The 15,368-nt window shown below is 50.6% G+C and overlaps 1 protein-coding gene and 1 long non-coding RNA gene across 2 annotated transcripts; one reads left to right on the plus strand and one right to left on the minus strand.

Moving 5' to 3' along the window:
* Positions 1 to 472: 472 nt before the first annotated feature.
* Positions 473 to 7,879, minus strand: LOC144330663 (uncharacterized). The gene is made up of 4 exons (XR_013397006.1): positions 7,764 to 7,879; positions 5,671 to 5,706; positions 2,105 to 4,835; positions 473 to 1,586 (listed from the first exon to the last, which is right to left on the minus strand). It is a non-coding gene; the product is annotated as an uncharacterized LOC144330663 (long non-coding RNA).
* Positions 7,880 to 10,264: 2,385 nt separating this feature from the next.
* LOC144330656 (uncharacterized) lies at positions 10,265 to 12,356 on the plus strand. The gene is made up of 3 exons (XM_077942894.1): positions 10,265 to 10,323; positions 10,652 to 11,661; positions 12,061 to 12,356. Exons 1-3 carry the CDS (start codon positions 10,265 to 10,267, stop codon positions 12,207 to 12,209), a joined length of 1,218 nt encoding a protein of 405 aa, XP_077799020.1. The 3' UTR covers positions 12,210 to 12,356.
* The last annotated feature ends 3,012 nt before the right edge of the window (positions 12,357 to 15,368 follow it).

Genomic DNA, 15,368 nt, shown 5'->3' on the forward strand with positions numbered 1-15,368 from the left:
CTTTTTCCTTCCTCACAAGCTCGTGCATAGAAGATTCATTCTTACCATAGACATTAGGAACCTCAGCGCAGGATTTTCTCCTTAGTAAGTCAAGAACTTTCACCTGTTTACTTAAAGGAGTCACTTTGCAGCATCTCTTTCCTATTTCTGAATTACAGCACCACCACTCTGGCCCTCTGGGGCCATTATTAAGTAAAACGAGGGTTCCTTGAAAACAAGGGATCTGACGACCAAGAGGGCCACTAAGTGGCTAACAGGCAGGTAGTGTAGACAGGGCGGGTCTGCTGGACAGGCAGGTGGTGTAGACAGGGCGGGTCTGCTGGACAGGCCGGTGGTGTGGACAGGGCGGGTCTGCTGGACAGGCCGGTGGTGTGGACAGGGCGGGTCTGCTGGAAAAGGGAGGAGTCACACCCCAGGTGGGGCTGAATGGGATGGCATGAGACTTCATCACGCTACTCAGAATGAAACACGATTTAAAACGTATGAATTGTTTATTTCTGGAATTTTTCATTGAATGTTTTTGGACTGTGATTGACGGAGAGTAACTGAAACCTCAGAAGGCAAAACAGCGGGTAAGAGTGACTTGCCGAACGTAACAAAGTTTGCTCCTAGAAACTTTGTGTGGTTGGTTGTCTGATCTGTGACTTCCTTTAATTCACTTCTCTGAGTTCCTTAAAGGTAGGAATCATGTTCGATTCATCTCATGGCCATATTTCCTCAAAAAGTAATTGGTGAACCGTGGAAAATCTAGATTGCTCAAGCCGCCTTCTGCCAACAGAAATAATGTTGCCTTTCAGCAATGGTTTGCTTTTCTGAAATTTTCAGTCATCCCACCCTTTAGAAGGAGCAACTTTAGAGAATAAGACTGGCCAATATGCAACTCCCAGAATTTTCTCAGGAATGTTTTAAAAATCTATTGTTATTCTGGATACTGGTGAACAGATGTGCGAGCGGCTCAGGCTCTGCCACTGGCCTTCTCCATGACTGGGTTTGTAGGGACAAAGCATGGTAGCGAACAACCTCAAAACCTCTGTAGCTCGAAAACGCAAAGCTTAATCACCTGTCCATGCTTCTGTTCCACTGCAGGCTGGGAGTAGCTCCCGTATCCTCAGGCCCAGGTGAAATAATTGTACCATCCTGAGCACTGCCAGGCTCGTGGCAGAGGGGGAGGGTGCAGGAACGTTGGGCGGCTTTTAAAGTTTCTGCCAGTAAGGGGCAGAGTCACTTCGGTTCCCGTTCCATTGGCTGGGCCTGACCACGGGATGAGTAGCAGAACCTTTCCAGCCAGGAGAAGCAGAGAGTATCTGGAGGAAGAATACAAACTGCCCCCAGCTCCCAGAGTTAATCCTGTGAATTCATCAACACGGTGATACGCTAGCCTCACTGGCTTCTTTTTGAATAGAATCATAGAATCTGGTTGTGCTGGGAGACTTGTAGGTCTTGCAGTCCAGGGACACAAAATTAGAAGCCAATGATGAGGTGCAAACCTGACAGAGGAGGCAAATGGAGTCCGGAGGGCGGGGGCTACGGGCTGAGTACACACGCCCCACTGGGGGGCAGCCGTCTCCACTGCAGCCAGCGTTACCCTAGAGAGATGAATGCAGGCACGATGTTGGCAGCTATTCCAATGTGAAAGAAACTAAAAATCCAGATTTTTGTGTAACAATATTCTAATCTTTACAACATTAATCAACTGGGGAAAAAAAGGGTCCACAGAACTTTTGCATCCTGTGAATCACCCATTTCTACCCAAATTTAGCCCAAACCTCTAACTGTGCACAAGCTCACACAAATATAGCAAAGCCAGAAAAGTATCCAGAACTCCAGACACTTCACTACTAACAGCCTCCAACCTGGGTAAGCGTCGGAACCGTTTATCTAAACGCCGAGGTGTCCTGCCTGGCCAGTGAAGCGCATGCTGCTCATGTGTGACCCACTTTTACCCCTAAAGGCATAATACATTGAATATTGTGATTTCAGTTAATAAGTTGAATTTACACCAGTCCTTCCTGATACAGCTGAATCAGGTCTTTCCCATTATTCACTCCTCAGTATATCACCCCTTCCGTTGAATAGAATTAAGTAAATATTTAAAATCTCTTACCCAGGGGTCAGCAGATTATGATGCAGAGGTCAAGCCCAGCCCATCTGCTTTTGTGTACAAAGTTCTCGTGGAACAGAGCTGTGAGCCTGCCGTGTGTGGTCTCTGGCTGCCCCGGACACAGCTGCAGAGCTGATTCCAGCACAGACATTGGGGCCCACAGAGGGAGGAGCCTTCCCTCCGTCATCCCCACGGAGCACCAGCCACCGCAGCCGCTAACACCTGCAGAACACACTCCATGTCCCTTGTTGGCTTTCTTCACATAAAGTGGATAAAACTGGGTCTGTACGGCCTAAAGCAGCCCATGCCAAGGTGCTCCTCAGGGACTGAGCCTTAGTCACAGTCCTTGTGACTACAGCACGTCTGTAGATGGGAGCTGGCTGAGGAATCCGTGTGTCTCCAACTTCTCAGAGTTGGGAGGAATCCATACTGGAAAAATGTCCCGTCAGTGCTCTTCCTTCTGAGAAAAAAGGTCGGGGAGCTAGGTCAACCTTGAGGGTTAATGTTGCTTGAATGTAAGCATAATAAATATTCAGCATGTCTCCTAAGACCTGGAGTCACATCAGAGACCAAGCTTGGAAAACCACAAGGAATGACGCCCAGCTTCCAGAGTCATTCCACGCTTTACAATCCCAGCCCACAACCAGTGAGTCCCAGGAAGCCCAGCGAGACTGCGGCAGGTCCTGACGCGCAGCATCAGCCTAAGTCTGAGCCCAGAAGAAGCTTCTGCTGCCACAATCACTGTGTGTGCTCATGGCTCGGGTGCAGGCCCAACAACAGCGGACCGAGGGCAGGCTGGGATTTGGCCTGGACTGGAGGGCTGGCTCAAGGGGGATGACTTGAAAGAGAATAGAAAGGAAAAGGGAAGAATGCAAGTGTCAGGTGGTTCCCAGCGCCAGGAAGGAACCACATACCACAGACAGAATTTCGCAGGTGCGACGGCTGTCCTCCAGCCACACCTGACTCCTAGCTGTGCTGCCCACTTCCTCCAGGGCCTCGAGGGTCCAGGATGCTGCTTCCTTAAAAGGAGTGATTTTCCTCCAGAAACCTGGTTCTCTCTCTCCAGGGTTCCAGCCATTCCTGAAGTTCAATTCCTTCAGGTTTGCGGAGGAAATTCCCGCAACAGCATGGCTTCTCGGGCATGCAGTAAGTCAGACACTTGGCTTGGCACACATCAAGCACTTAATAAAATCTATTGGAAAAGGAGGAATGCCTGGCTGACTCCAGATCACAGCTGCAAGGGGCTGGCAAACAAAGCTCTGGAGGGTCAGCACCTGCAGCTGGAAAACAGGGACTCAGGCATGGTGAGGCTCCATCCACCCCTCAGCTTCTCTGACGGTCTGACTCCCCCAGCCGTCCTTGCCCCCGAGCCTTGCACACAGAACATCCCTGGGAAGATCCAACCAGCTTCACCGACTTCCTTCCCCGTCTCAGCCCCATAGACACGTAACTGAGAGGGGGGCGTGAAGAGTGAGCCTCCAGCACGTGGGCACAGGAAGCGTGGACGCCGGAGGAGAGGAAACTGCGGTGTCACTGCTCGCCTGCCGTGGAGGCTGCACCCAGCGCGGCTCACGGGGTGTTCTTGGTATCACCGGCCTCCACATTTCGTTCTCTCCACACCAAGTGCATGCAGTGGGACCATGAATCTGTGCACATTTTTACTGCCATCATGTAAGCCGCTCTGACCAGAACAATTTTTAATTTTTAGAACTATTTTCTAATCTTTTCATAAATTTGAGAGAAAGAAACATTTCAAGCAATTCTTGCTCTAAAATGATGGCTATAGCATTTATGCAGCACCAAGCCTCACAAAACACCCCGTTCACATTGTCTCACTTCACCATCCTAACGGCTTCTGAAACAGCCATCGCCAGACTTCACTGCATCCAAGACAGCATCTGTTGAAAAACACGGCAATATGTTATGTGTCACTGAGAAAGAAATAACACTGCTGTTTAAGCCACAATACATGGTGACTTGGAAATGATGAAAAGCAGCATTTCCCACACTTTTCAAAGGAGGAGAGGGAGGTGACAAGGTCATCCAGAGAGCAGTGGCAGAGCTAGGTTTTCACTTGAGCCTGCAGAGTCTAAATGATGCACAGTGCACTCTGCAGCTGGTCCCTGACTGCACATAGCAGGTGGACACAACAGCGTCTCGCTCATGCTCCTGGGATGCTGGACACGACCAGGACCCTGGGGCTAGAACCTGAATTCCCAGTGTGGGGAGAGGAAAGCCTCCCCTCCCAGCCCATCTCCCCACACGTTCTGCCAAAGCAATGCCCTTCCTTGCAGCGTTTCTGGAAGCCGACAGCAGCCACATACCTAGATGAGCAACAGGCTCCTCCCAGTAAGACTGGGAATCGTCTACTGTCTGAGACGGTGGAATCCACGTTTACAGTCGCCCAGGCAGCGTAAAGTGGAAGATGGTCTTCCCCGTTCTCTGAAGGTCAGACTTCCTGGCTGGGGGGGCACTCCCCGGGCTGCGCTGTCCCTGGGCTCCACGTATGGGGTGCGTGATCCCCACCGTAGCTCGGAATGGCAGGAAGGAGAACCCCGGCAGGAACACGCGTTGCAGGAACCCCACAGCCGAGGCTGGTTGCTGACTCTCGCGCGGGCACTCCGTGCGGGTGTCCTTGTTTCCTGGAGAAAGTGGGGCACCACGGCAGGTGTCCTGGTTGCAGAACAGCCCTCCCATGCTGGTCCTCTGGCATCTGCTGTGTGACTTCCTCCAGCTGATGGAACGTAAACAGAAACCAGCACATCAGCTCCAAGTGGAAGCTTCTGAGCCTGCGAGAAACCTGTGTGTCCAGTGTCCGAGCCCCTCACCTGGGTCCTGGGGGACACCACAGAGCAGAACCCCTGGGTCAAATTTTATGTACACGTGACAAGAACAAAAAAGAATGTTTTTTTCCTTCAAATCACTGAGATTTTCAAGCTGCTTGTCCGCATGGCGTAACCTGTCCTGACTGGACGCACACTCTGCTCACCTGTGCCGAGCGTCAATATCGATTTTTGGTGAAATTTTTCCACATCGGCAGGGCAAGCCCCTGCCTGTTTCCTCAAGTGGAGACAACGACAGCAAAGCAAACATTTTGGATCACACACAAATATTTACAAGTAAGATATGTTTAATGAGCATGATGCTTCATGCAATAATAGCAGTGGCAAAAACGGCCGACACCTACATTATTATTATGTTCCCAGTGCTATTCCCAGTGTTTCTCTGTCACTGTATTTGCTGGTTTGCTGAGAGCACTATGAGATTCAATGTTCCCCAGTGACTTTTCACATTGGCTAATTAATTCAGCAAAACACTTATTGGCGACTTCGTACGGCCTCGTTGTGGCAATAACTTAGTATGATTAAACTTAATCAAACGCCATGTCAGTAAATGACATGATGTCACTCCACCGATGACGTTCATAAACAAAATATTAGGGACCAGATGTTCCTTGAAGTAACTTTCCAGGATGCTGCTGGTGATGTGTTCACAAGGTTACATAGTCCGGAAATTAATCGCACCTCGTGCTCCACAGTTTGGAGCAAACCATCCACCTGGGACCTCACCAGACTCTCCTGTCAGCAGCGGCTTCTGCCTGGAGGCTGCAGACGGGAGCGCAGAGGCCCATCCGTCATTCCACCTCCATGCCCTAAAATCCAGCCCTGACTTCTTAATCCCAAGCCCAGTTCTCAGATTCAAGGCCCCGTCTTCTCTCGTGTTGCCATTGCCATATTCTAGAATGTTATTTAGACCAACAACTTAGGAACAAAGATGCGGATGATGATACGACCCAAAGAGCAATCAATGCTGAGCAGGGGTGCGGGGTGCACGGAAGGCCCATCAGGAGCCTGGGCTGAGCAGATTTTCCGATGTGAGCACAAACTTCCATTCTGAGGTTCCTGTTAGCAAAAAATCCATTGAATAAGAGAACACTGAGGGCTGTACTGTCACAGCTAAGAAAACATGTTCATCTCTTTTTTTTTTTTTTTTTTTTTTTTTTTTTTTTTTTGAGACGGAGTCTCACTCTGTCCCCCTTGCTGGAGTGCAGTGGCCGGATCTCAGCTCACTGCAAGCTCCGCCTCCTGGGTTCAGGCCATTCTCCTGCCTCAGCCTCCGGAGTAGCTGGGACTACAGGCGCCCGCCACCTCGCCCGGCTAGTTTTTTTGTATTTTTTAGTAGAGACGGGGTTTCACCGTGTTAGCCAGGATGGTCTCGATCTCCTGACCTCGTGATCCACCCGTCTCGGCCTCCCAAAGTGCTGGGATTACAGGCTTGAGCCACCGCGCCCGGCCATGTTCATCTCTTTAGAGAGAGCTCCCTCACAGCCCTGACTGCTGCAGACCCCACTCCCCCCACTTCCGCATCTGTAAATCCTGCACACTCGGGTGGGCGCTGTCTCCAAACCTTCTCCATGGAGAAGGACGAGTCCTCCTCACTCCAGTGAGAGACCACCATGCCCGTGGCCAGGCACCGGGGCTGGCATGAGGCTGCCCTGAACACCGGGAACAGGGTCTTGACCAGTTCAAATTAGGTCAAGATTTTGCACTTCCCAAAGCAGGCCTTTGCTCTGTTTCTCCAGTCCCAGGGGCTTCCTGAAACGTGGGGGCCCTTCTGTCACCTGGGCTCCCACTTCTCTGAAACTCCCCCAGGTGTGACTCTCGCCTGGGAAAAGGACATCTTCTCCCACTACCTTTTAGCTTGTTACAACCGGAGAAACTCAATCGAAAGACTCTGGACTTGTACCTGCCCCCGAGAGGCCAGCAGGGAAGGCCCCTCCCTTGGCCCTGAACCTCTGCAGGGCCTCATCTCCTCCACAGCTCTCCCGCCTTTAGACCCGGCACTCCAGCTCCCAGAAGACTGAAACACGGGCATTCCCAATGTTGGCTCCTGCAGCCTCAGAATTTCTTCCTCAATGAGCAACGTAGGCACATTGAGAGCTGCCTTCACCTCGAATTTCAGATTTGCCCATTTTACTTCCTCCTCACTCTGCCCCAGCTCTGCTCTCCTGCCTCAGTTTCCCAGAGAGTGTGGAATCCTCTGAGAACACAGTCACCTTCCCAGCCTCTGGACACCATCACAGTCTCTTCTTCCTGATTCCCCACAGGGCTGCCTCTTCTGCCACTACTTTCTCAAAACATAGCCGGAGAAGGAGACAGGCAGCTTCAGACAGCGAGAAAGAGAGACAGACGTGAGCCACAAACACCTCTCGATGCCCAACGTGGGACGCTGTTCTTTCCTCTTTCAAGTGGGAGCAGCTCACCACTGTCTCTCCTGCAGGTCTTCTGGGGTACCCTGGCCCTGCTCCCCAAGGAGTGTGCAGTGGGGAGGGAGAGAGTCCCAGAGAGGTAGAGACAGAGACAGGGACAGAGAGAAAGACAGAGACAGACAGGGACAGAGAGAGGGAGAGACAGGGACAGAGAGAGGGAGAGACAGGGACAGAGAGACAGAAAGAGAGGCACAGTGAGATAGAGGGGACAGCGAGCTTTGAACTCACACCACCCACTGGCACATATGGAAGGTCACAGGGACACTGCCAGCCTGAGGGGTGGCTGCATTTACCAACTAGAAGACGAATCTACTAGTGAATATGGAGGAAAGCATGAATGTTCAGGCTTGCACACACATTATGGCTCAGAAATTCCCACTCCTAGATATTTACCCTAGAAAATCTCTTGTGAGTGTTCACTGAGAGACAAGTGCAGACATGTCCCTATCAGCACTGGTTGAACGAAACACAGCAACATGGTGGGATCTTAGAAAGGTAAAAAGAAGAACAAAGCAAGCCACAGAGAACACAATAATAACGTCGTAATAGATCTCAGAAATGCTAAAATATGTATTGTACAGATATTGAAACTATTTTTTAAATGAAGGAATACTTTGTTTAATGCCGGAGAGTGGCCACATCTCCCAGGGAAGCAGGAACGCAGGGCCAGGAAGGAGCCGCAGCAGCTTCAGAGGTCTGGGGGATTTTGATAGATTGGGGGGGATCGGCCTCTCCACAGGGGTTCATTTCATCAGTAAATTTCAAAGCTTCCATATACTATTATGTATGTTCTATATTTACCACATTTTCTTAATAAAAAATAAAGATTATTTTCCCATCTTAATATCACCAATACTTTAAATTGAGGTAACATTCTCCCGAACCCAGTGCAGCTTTCCAGTCACTGAGTGAGGACAGAAGCAGCCTTCCCCAGCAGTCACGGAGGCCCCAGTGGGGGCGGGCAGGAGGGTACGTCCAGGTCCCTGAGAACCAAGTCGGTGCTCTTCTGATCAGAAGCCTGAGGGATCTTTGTGGTCTTCCAGTAGCTGCTACTGCACAGAAGCTATCCAAGGGCCACCCCAGGACTCACCAGCCTCCTGTGGCAGGCGTAGATCTCCAGAAAATTTAGACTTGGAGTCTGATCTTCATCAGCAACTAGACCACCGATGCTGGGACCCCACGTGGGACTGGGACTTTACACCCAGAAAGTCACTAAGTTCCAAGGAAATCGCCTAGTTTACTTTGCAAAATTGAACCTGGATCCATCCAAAGGTGGTTTATAGAGGACAGATTCCCTGGATTAATCCAGTTGGCCATGGCCACTTGAACCCCAATATCTCAGTGGCTGAGCAAAGCAAGGCCGTATCTGTTGCCCACACAGCACACGGATGACTACAGTCACCACACGCCTCCTTGTGCCAGGGCCCGGGCTCCAGGAGCAGCTCCCATCTGGAAGGCACCATTCTTGCGCAGAGCAAGCAAGAGTCAGCCACAAAATGGATTTTAATTGGTTTGCTTAGTTTTGGCACATGCTTGTCTGTGCATGTCAGTGTCTATGCACGTCACATGTGAGAGCAAGTCCATGGCCCGCTGACCATCACAGGGGCAGAACATGATGGTCCCCGAAAGGGACACACGGCAGGACGGGCCCTTCCCCGACGGAAGCCAAGTAGTTGGATTTAATAACACAACTATCGCATCCTCACACCCTAACTCTCTTCTCTTAGTGTTTGGACTAACTTAAAATTTTTCAAAAAATGTTTAATTAAAACAATTATTTGAGATAGGGTCTCACTGTGCTGTCCAGGCTGGTTTGGAACTCTTGAGTTGACACAGTTCTCCCACCTCCACTGGGACTGTGGGTGCATGACCCCCTGCCCCCATGCCCCCGTGCCCAGCTGATTTTAACTTTGATCATGCATGAGACCCACTGGTGCTGGGAACCTTCCGTAGAATGGACACCTGTGGGATTCCATGGACTACACACCTGGAAGCAGGGCTGTAACCACCTGGGCTCCAATCCCAGCACCAGCACTGGCCAATTGAGACTGATTTTCACAACGAAGACCAACTGTACTCAGGAACTGGGCGAAACAGGCAGTCATGATTGTACTAAGGGACCAGTGGGTTTCCTTACATGTGAACTTTCAGCTTTTCCACTCCCAGCTTTTCCTGTCTTTGTCTGCAGAGCTCCTGGGGCTCTTGCTGGCACTGACCTCTCTTTAGACTGTACTGTCTTCATTTACTGCTCCCAAGGAGATATTCAGACACACAGTTGGCTGCCCTCTGAAAGACCTTTTTAAACCTTTCTCCCCTACACTGCAGCCCTGGGAGGTTTTGTCAGGATGTTCAGCTAATTGGCAGGTTCTGCTTCCGCGGGGAAGATGCACCATTTAAGAGGATTAAACGAGGTTTGTTTAAGTCTCTCGTATATACAGCTCAAATAAGCTGTTGTGTTTGCTTTAGACTTCACAAGATCCTTCTTGAATGTTTAAACAGATAGTCCAACAGGTAGTTTCAGCTGCCAGCTGCTTCCTGCATTTAAATCCCAGCCTCATGGAGTTTATTTATAGAGGATGTTTTCTGAACCAATGAAGCACATCCCTGAACATACAAGAGAAAAGTGATGCTTGCTGTTGGTCTGCAGCTTTGTGCAGCCAATGTCCTCTACATGAGCTGTGCCACAGGACATGTTTCCCGGCAAACACCACACCCTGCAACATGGCAGGATTCGTGCTAATGGAAAAAACACCAGATGCTGGAAAGAGATAAAGGAGAGCGTAGTGCAACACTATGTAGAAGAAAGGCCATAGATGAGAAAATACAAACCAGTCTTATCACCCACGAAGACACTGGATCCCCGGACACAGGGCTGGAAAAGCCTCCTTGGGGTCATGTGGAAGATCCTCAACTCCGGGCCTGGCATCCAGGAGAGAAAAGAGGTGAGAGAAAGGTCCTTGGAGACCAGCCCAGCAATGAGGGCACAAAGGAATGGCCCCACATCGATACGTGACACACGCACATCGCCGACACACAACACATGCATGCATATTACATGTATGACACATGTATATGACATGCACACGTCACACCTGGATGCCTGTGGTACATGCATTATGTGACACACACAAGTGTGGGACACATGTAAAATGTAGCCTACATTATACTGTAATATATGACAAACAGAAACAAAGTGTCTGAAATAAATCAAATGTTTGATCTTTCCACACAGTGGACGCGGAGTCCCAATAAGCCTGCATTGAGTCCCTCCTGCCGCTAAGCGGCGCTGGAGCCGTCAGTGAGGCGGCGGGTCCGCGCCCAGGACTGTCCTTAGCGCAGAAGGGGCGGAGCGGCTCTGCGGTCCCTCAGCGCCGAGATTCCGCGTGTGACCCACGGGACTGTGTCCCTCAGCGCCGAGATTCCGCGTGTGACCCACGGGACTGTGTCCCTCAGCGCCGAGATTCCGCGTGTGACCCACGGGACTGTGTCCCTCAGCGCCGAGATTCCGCGTGTGACCCACGGGACTGTGTCCCTCAGCGCCGAGATTCCGCGTGTGACCCACGGGACTGTGTCCCTCAGCGCCGAGATTCCGCGTGTGACCCACGGGACTGTGTCCCTCAGCGCCGAGATTCCGCGTGTGACCCACGGGACTGTGTCCCTCAGCGCCGAGATTCCGCGTGTGACCCACGGGACTGTGTCCCTCAGCGCCGAGATTCCGCGTGTGACCCACGGGACTGTGTCCCTCAGCGCCGAGATTCCGCGTGTGACCCACGGGACTGTGTCCCTCAGCGCCGAGATTCCGCGTGTGACCCACGGGACTGTGTCCCTCAGCGCCGAGATTCCGCGTGTGACCCACGGGACTGTGTCCCTCAGCGCCGAGATTCCGCGTGTGACCCACGGGACTGTGTCCCTCAGCGCCGAGATTCCGCGTGTGACCCACGGGACTGTGTCCCTCAGCGCCGAGATGCGGGTGTGACCCACGGGACTGTGTCCCTCAGCACCGAGATTCCGCGTGTGACCCACGGGACTGTGTCCCTCAGCACCGAGATTCCGCGTGTGACCCACGGGACTGTGTCCCTCAGCACCGAGATTCCGCGTGTGACCCACGGGACTGCGGTCCCTCAGCACCGAGATTCCACGTGTGACCCACGGGACTGCGGTCCCTCAGCACCGAGATGCGGGTGTGACCCACAGGACTGTGTGCAGGGCAGGGTGAGCGGCTCCGAAGGACGTGCTGATTTGTTTTGTGCGACCACCAGAGCAGGAGCCAGAGAAAAGGCAAGTAGGCAAGGTAAAAAGAAACTTTATTAGCTAGCCAATGTGAAAGAAGAAAGGGCGAAGTTCACCGGTCTCCGGCGGTGGAGGCCGAGGAAGTCGCTCTGGCGTTCTCGGGCGAAGTTCCTGGGTCCACATATGAGGAAGGGCCGACGAAGTTCCCGCCACGTGTCTGCCCGGAGCGGCTTTATGTCTTGGGCCTGGGAGTGGGAGGGCAGTAGGCTGGACATGGGCGGGTCGGGGCCGTGTGGTAGGCCCGGCCAGGTACGTTTCGGTTTCCTGGGTCGGAAGTCAGGTTGCGCCTGCGCAGTTGACCTGTGTCTGTCCCTGGGCGCGGGAAAGTTGGTTATGAAGAACCCGGAAGTACGCCATCTTAGTCCCTTTTGTTCTTTGTTTCCCTCCTCCCTCTGTCCAGACACGTGCCACCTGGTTGTGAAGCAGCCTGAGGTGCCCCAGGGGCAGGAGACCCTCTCTGGCCCCCAGGCTGCCTCCCTGGTGCTGGCCTCGGAGAGGACGTTCTCCCACCCGTCCCTGCAGCAGCCGTCACTTCAGACCTGGCCTTGAACCTCTGCCCAGGGTCCAGGTGCCTCAGACCCTTCGTTCGTGGGCATAAGTGCAGGCCTTACTCCTTTTCCTGCACCCAGGCTTGGTCCCCGCCCAGTCTCTGGCCTGAGGACACTAACACATGGGCGCCGTCTACGTGGAGGCCAGAAAGTGGAAGTCAAACACATGTGCCTGCTAATTATTTAAATTTATTTCTTATTCTTCCTATTTATTTAATCAGAGAGAGGATCTCACTCTGTCGCCCAGGCCGGAGTGCATTGGCGATGGTGGCTCACTGCATCCTTGGCCTCCCAGGCTCAAGTAATTCTCCCACCTCAGCCTCCTAAGTAGCTGGGACCACAAACATGCACCACCACACCTGGCTATTTTTTAAATTTTGTAGAGATGGGGTCTCATCGTGTTGCCAAGGCTGGTCTCAAACCTCTGGGCTCAAGCAATCCTCCCACCTAGACCTCCCAAAGTTCTGGGATTGCAAGAATCAGCAACTGTGCCTGACCACATTTTCTTTGTTAGCAGTCACACTGAAAAAGAAGAGGCAGAAAGAAGATGTTCAGCTGTAATTCCTAGGAAAAAAAAATACGTTTGGGCCAGGCACAGTGGCTCACGCCTGTAATCCCAGCACTTGGGGAGGCTGAGGTGAGCAGATCAAGAGGTCAGGAGATTGAGACCATCCTGGCTAATATGGTGAAACCCCGTCTCTACTAAAAATACAAAAAATTAGCCAGGTGTGGTGGTGGGCACCTGTAGTCCTGGCTACTTGGGAGGCTGAGGCAGGGGAATCGCTTGAACCCGGGAGACGGAGGTTGCAGTGAGCCGAGATTGTACTACTGCATTCCAGCCTGGGCGACAGAGTGAGACTTCATCTCAGAAAAAAAAAGAAAAAAAAAGAGAGAAAGGAAAAAAAAGAAAAAAATATGTTTGCTTTCATTATGATCTTCTTGAACAAAGATGAACTGGAAAAAAAAGAAAAGGAAAAGTCACCCGAAGTAAATTAGAAGAACAAAACAACTGAGGAGGCTGGGAGAAAAAGCCGTGTTTGGAAAACACAGGAAACTGTGAGGCTTTTCTGCTGCATCTGTGTGATCCTACCCAAGCTCTGGTGTGGGAAGCGTCCACACGGAGGCCCTTTTAAGTGGCTGAGTTTGGAGACATTGGAAGACCCAGATGTACAGAACATGCCTGAACATAAACACAGTTTCTTGCACTTGAAACAAAACACTGAAAATGAAACTTAGCAGAAAACCAAACGTATCAACGTCCTTTGAGAACGAATAAGCACAGGGGCGTGGAGGAGAGCCGGGCCAGCCTCAGACTTAGCCTCCCTGGAGCCTGAGACGTCCACTTCTGTGTGGTCCCAAGGGAAGGGGTGTGGTCCTCTTCTAGCCAGCCATGTTTTCATTTAAGTAAAAAGGCAACTGATAATCTTTCTCAAGCCATCAAAAACCCAATGAAAATCCATCCAAAGAACGACAAAAGTCAACCAAAGAAATAGGCCAAGAACAAGGATGGCAAAGTTAAAATTCACTTCAACAGGCCGGGCACAGTGGCTCACGACTGTAATCCCAGCACTTTGGGAGGCCGAGGCAGGCAGATCACCTGAGGTCGGGAGTTCGAGACCAGCCTGACCAACATGGAGAAACCCCGTCTCTACTAAAAATACAAAATTAGCCAGGCATGGTGGCCTATGCCTGTAATCCCAGCTACTTCGGAGGCTGAGGCAGGAGAATCGCTTGAACCCGGAAGGCAGAGGTTGTAGAGAGCCGAGATCACGCCACAGCACTCCAGCCTGGGCAACAAGAGCAAAACTCTGTCTCAAAAAAAAAAAAAAATTCACTTTGTCAGAGAAACTAAGACTCAATCAGTGTGAGCATTATAAATAAAGAGAATATAAATGTTGTGAAGTTGAAACATTAAGTTGGAGTTTACTGAAGAGAAAGCTTTTTCAGGGCCTATACCTCTCCTGCCTTTACAGATTTTCTTTTCCTCGAGCTACCAAAAGATGCCTTTGTCCTTGAGGTCTGGTTACAAATCAAGGTATTTTACGGTATTCATCTTTATCACTTTTTTTCTTGGAACAGAAGATAAACAGTTACAAATGTTTCATTTTTTTTAAGATGCTTAGTGTTCTCAGATCTTTGATTTTTTTCATTTCTTCAGTCTTCTTTAAGAGCACCAACTGTGCACATGCTATTTCCTGTCATCTCTAAAGCTACCATCTTCTCGGAGGTCACTGCAGTCGCATTGCTGTTTTTCGTGTCACCCTGTGTGACTTCCTCAGATCTGTTCCACACATCAAGGGCTGTTTCCTGTCAATTCTACTTCTTCGGGCTTCTTTGTCAGCTTACATCTGTTTACATCTGGAAGGTTTTCCTCTCGCGTTTATTTCCTGATTCTTTCCTCGCTCCACAACCTCCCCCGGCCCTTACACCCTTCAGTTCTTTTCCCCAGAAGGGTTTAACTGGACTCTTATTTTTGAGCTATTTTGTTGTTTCTTTGGATGATTTCTTCCTTCTTTGCCCTTTTCAGTTTTGCTTTTTTTTTTTTTTTTAAGATCCCAAAGTGCTAGGATTACAGCCTGTCACCAGGCTGGAGCGTAGTGGTAAGATCTCGGCTCACTGCAACCTCCGCCTCCCGGGTTCAAGCAATTCTTCTGCCTCTGCCTCTGCCTCTTGAGTAGCTGGGGCTACAGGCATGTACCACCACGTCCGGCTAATTTTTTGTATTTTTAGTAGAGACAGGGTTTCAGCATGCTAGCCAGGATGGTCTCAATCTCCTGACCTTGTGATCCGCCGGTCTCAGCCTCCCAGAGTGCTGGAATTACAGGCATGAGCCACCGCGCCCAGCCTTGAAACATTTTAAAGACAAAAAAAGAACAAATAATTTTATAAAACAGTCATATTCCCACAACCAGAATTAACAAAATATTTTGTCACATTGTTTTCTAGTCCTTTGAAAAGGACTCCGGTGAGGTAGAGGGATCCTTAAAATAATATAGGTGCAGCCTCTCCCACCCCGGGCGGCCAGTTTGAGGTGTTTGGTTTGCATTTTTATATTATTGTCTTTCAAGTTTCACATATCTATATATTTGCATTTATCCATTACATAAGCCTGTCTTTTGAGCATGTTACTGACATAAAGGGCACTGCATGGCATTGATGA

Source organism: Macaca mulatta, chromosome 8, assembly GCF_049350105.2.
Source record: "Macaca mulatta isolate MMU2019108-1 chromosome 8, T2T-MMU8v2.0, whole genome shotgun sequence".
NCBI classification, from domain to species: Eukaryota; Metazoa; Chordata; class Mammalia; order Primates; family Cercopithecidae; genus Macaca; species Macaca mulatta.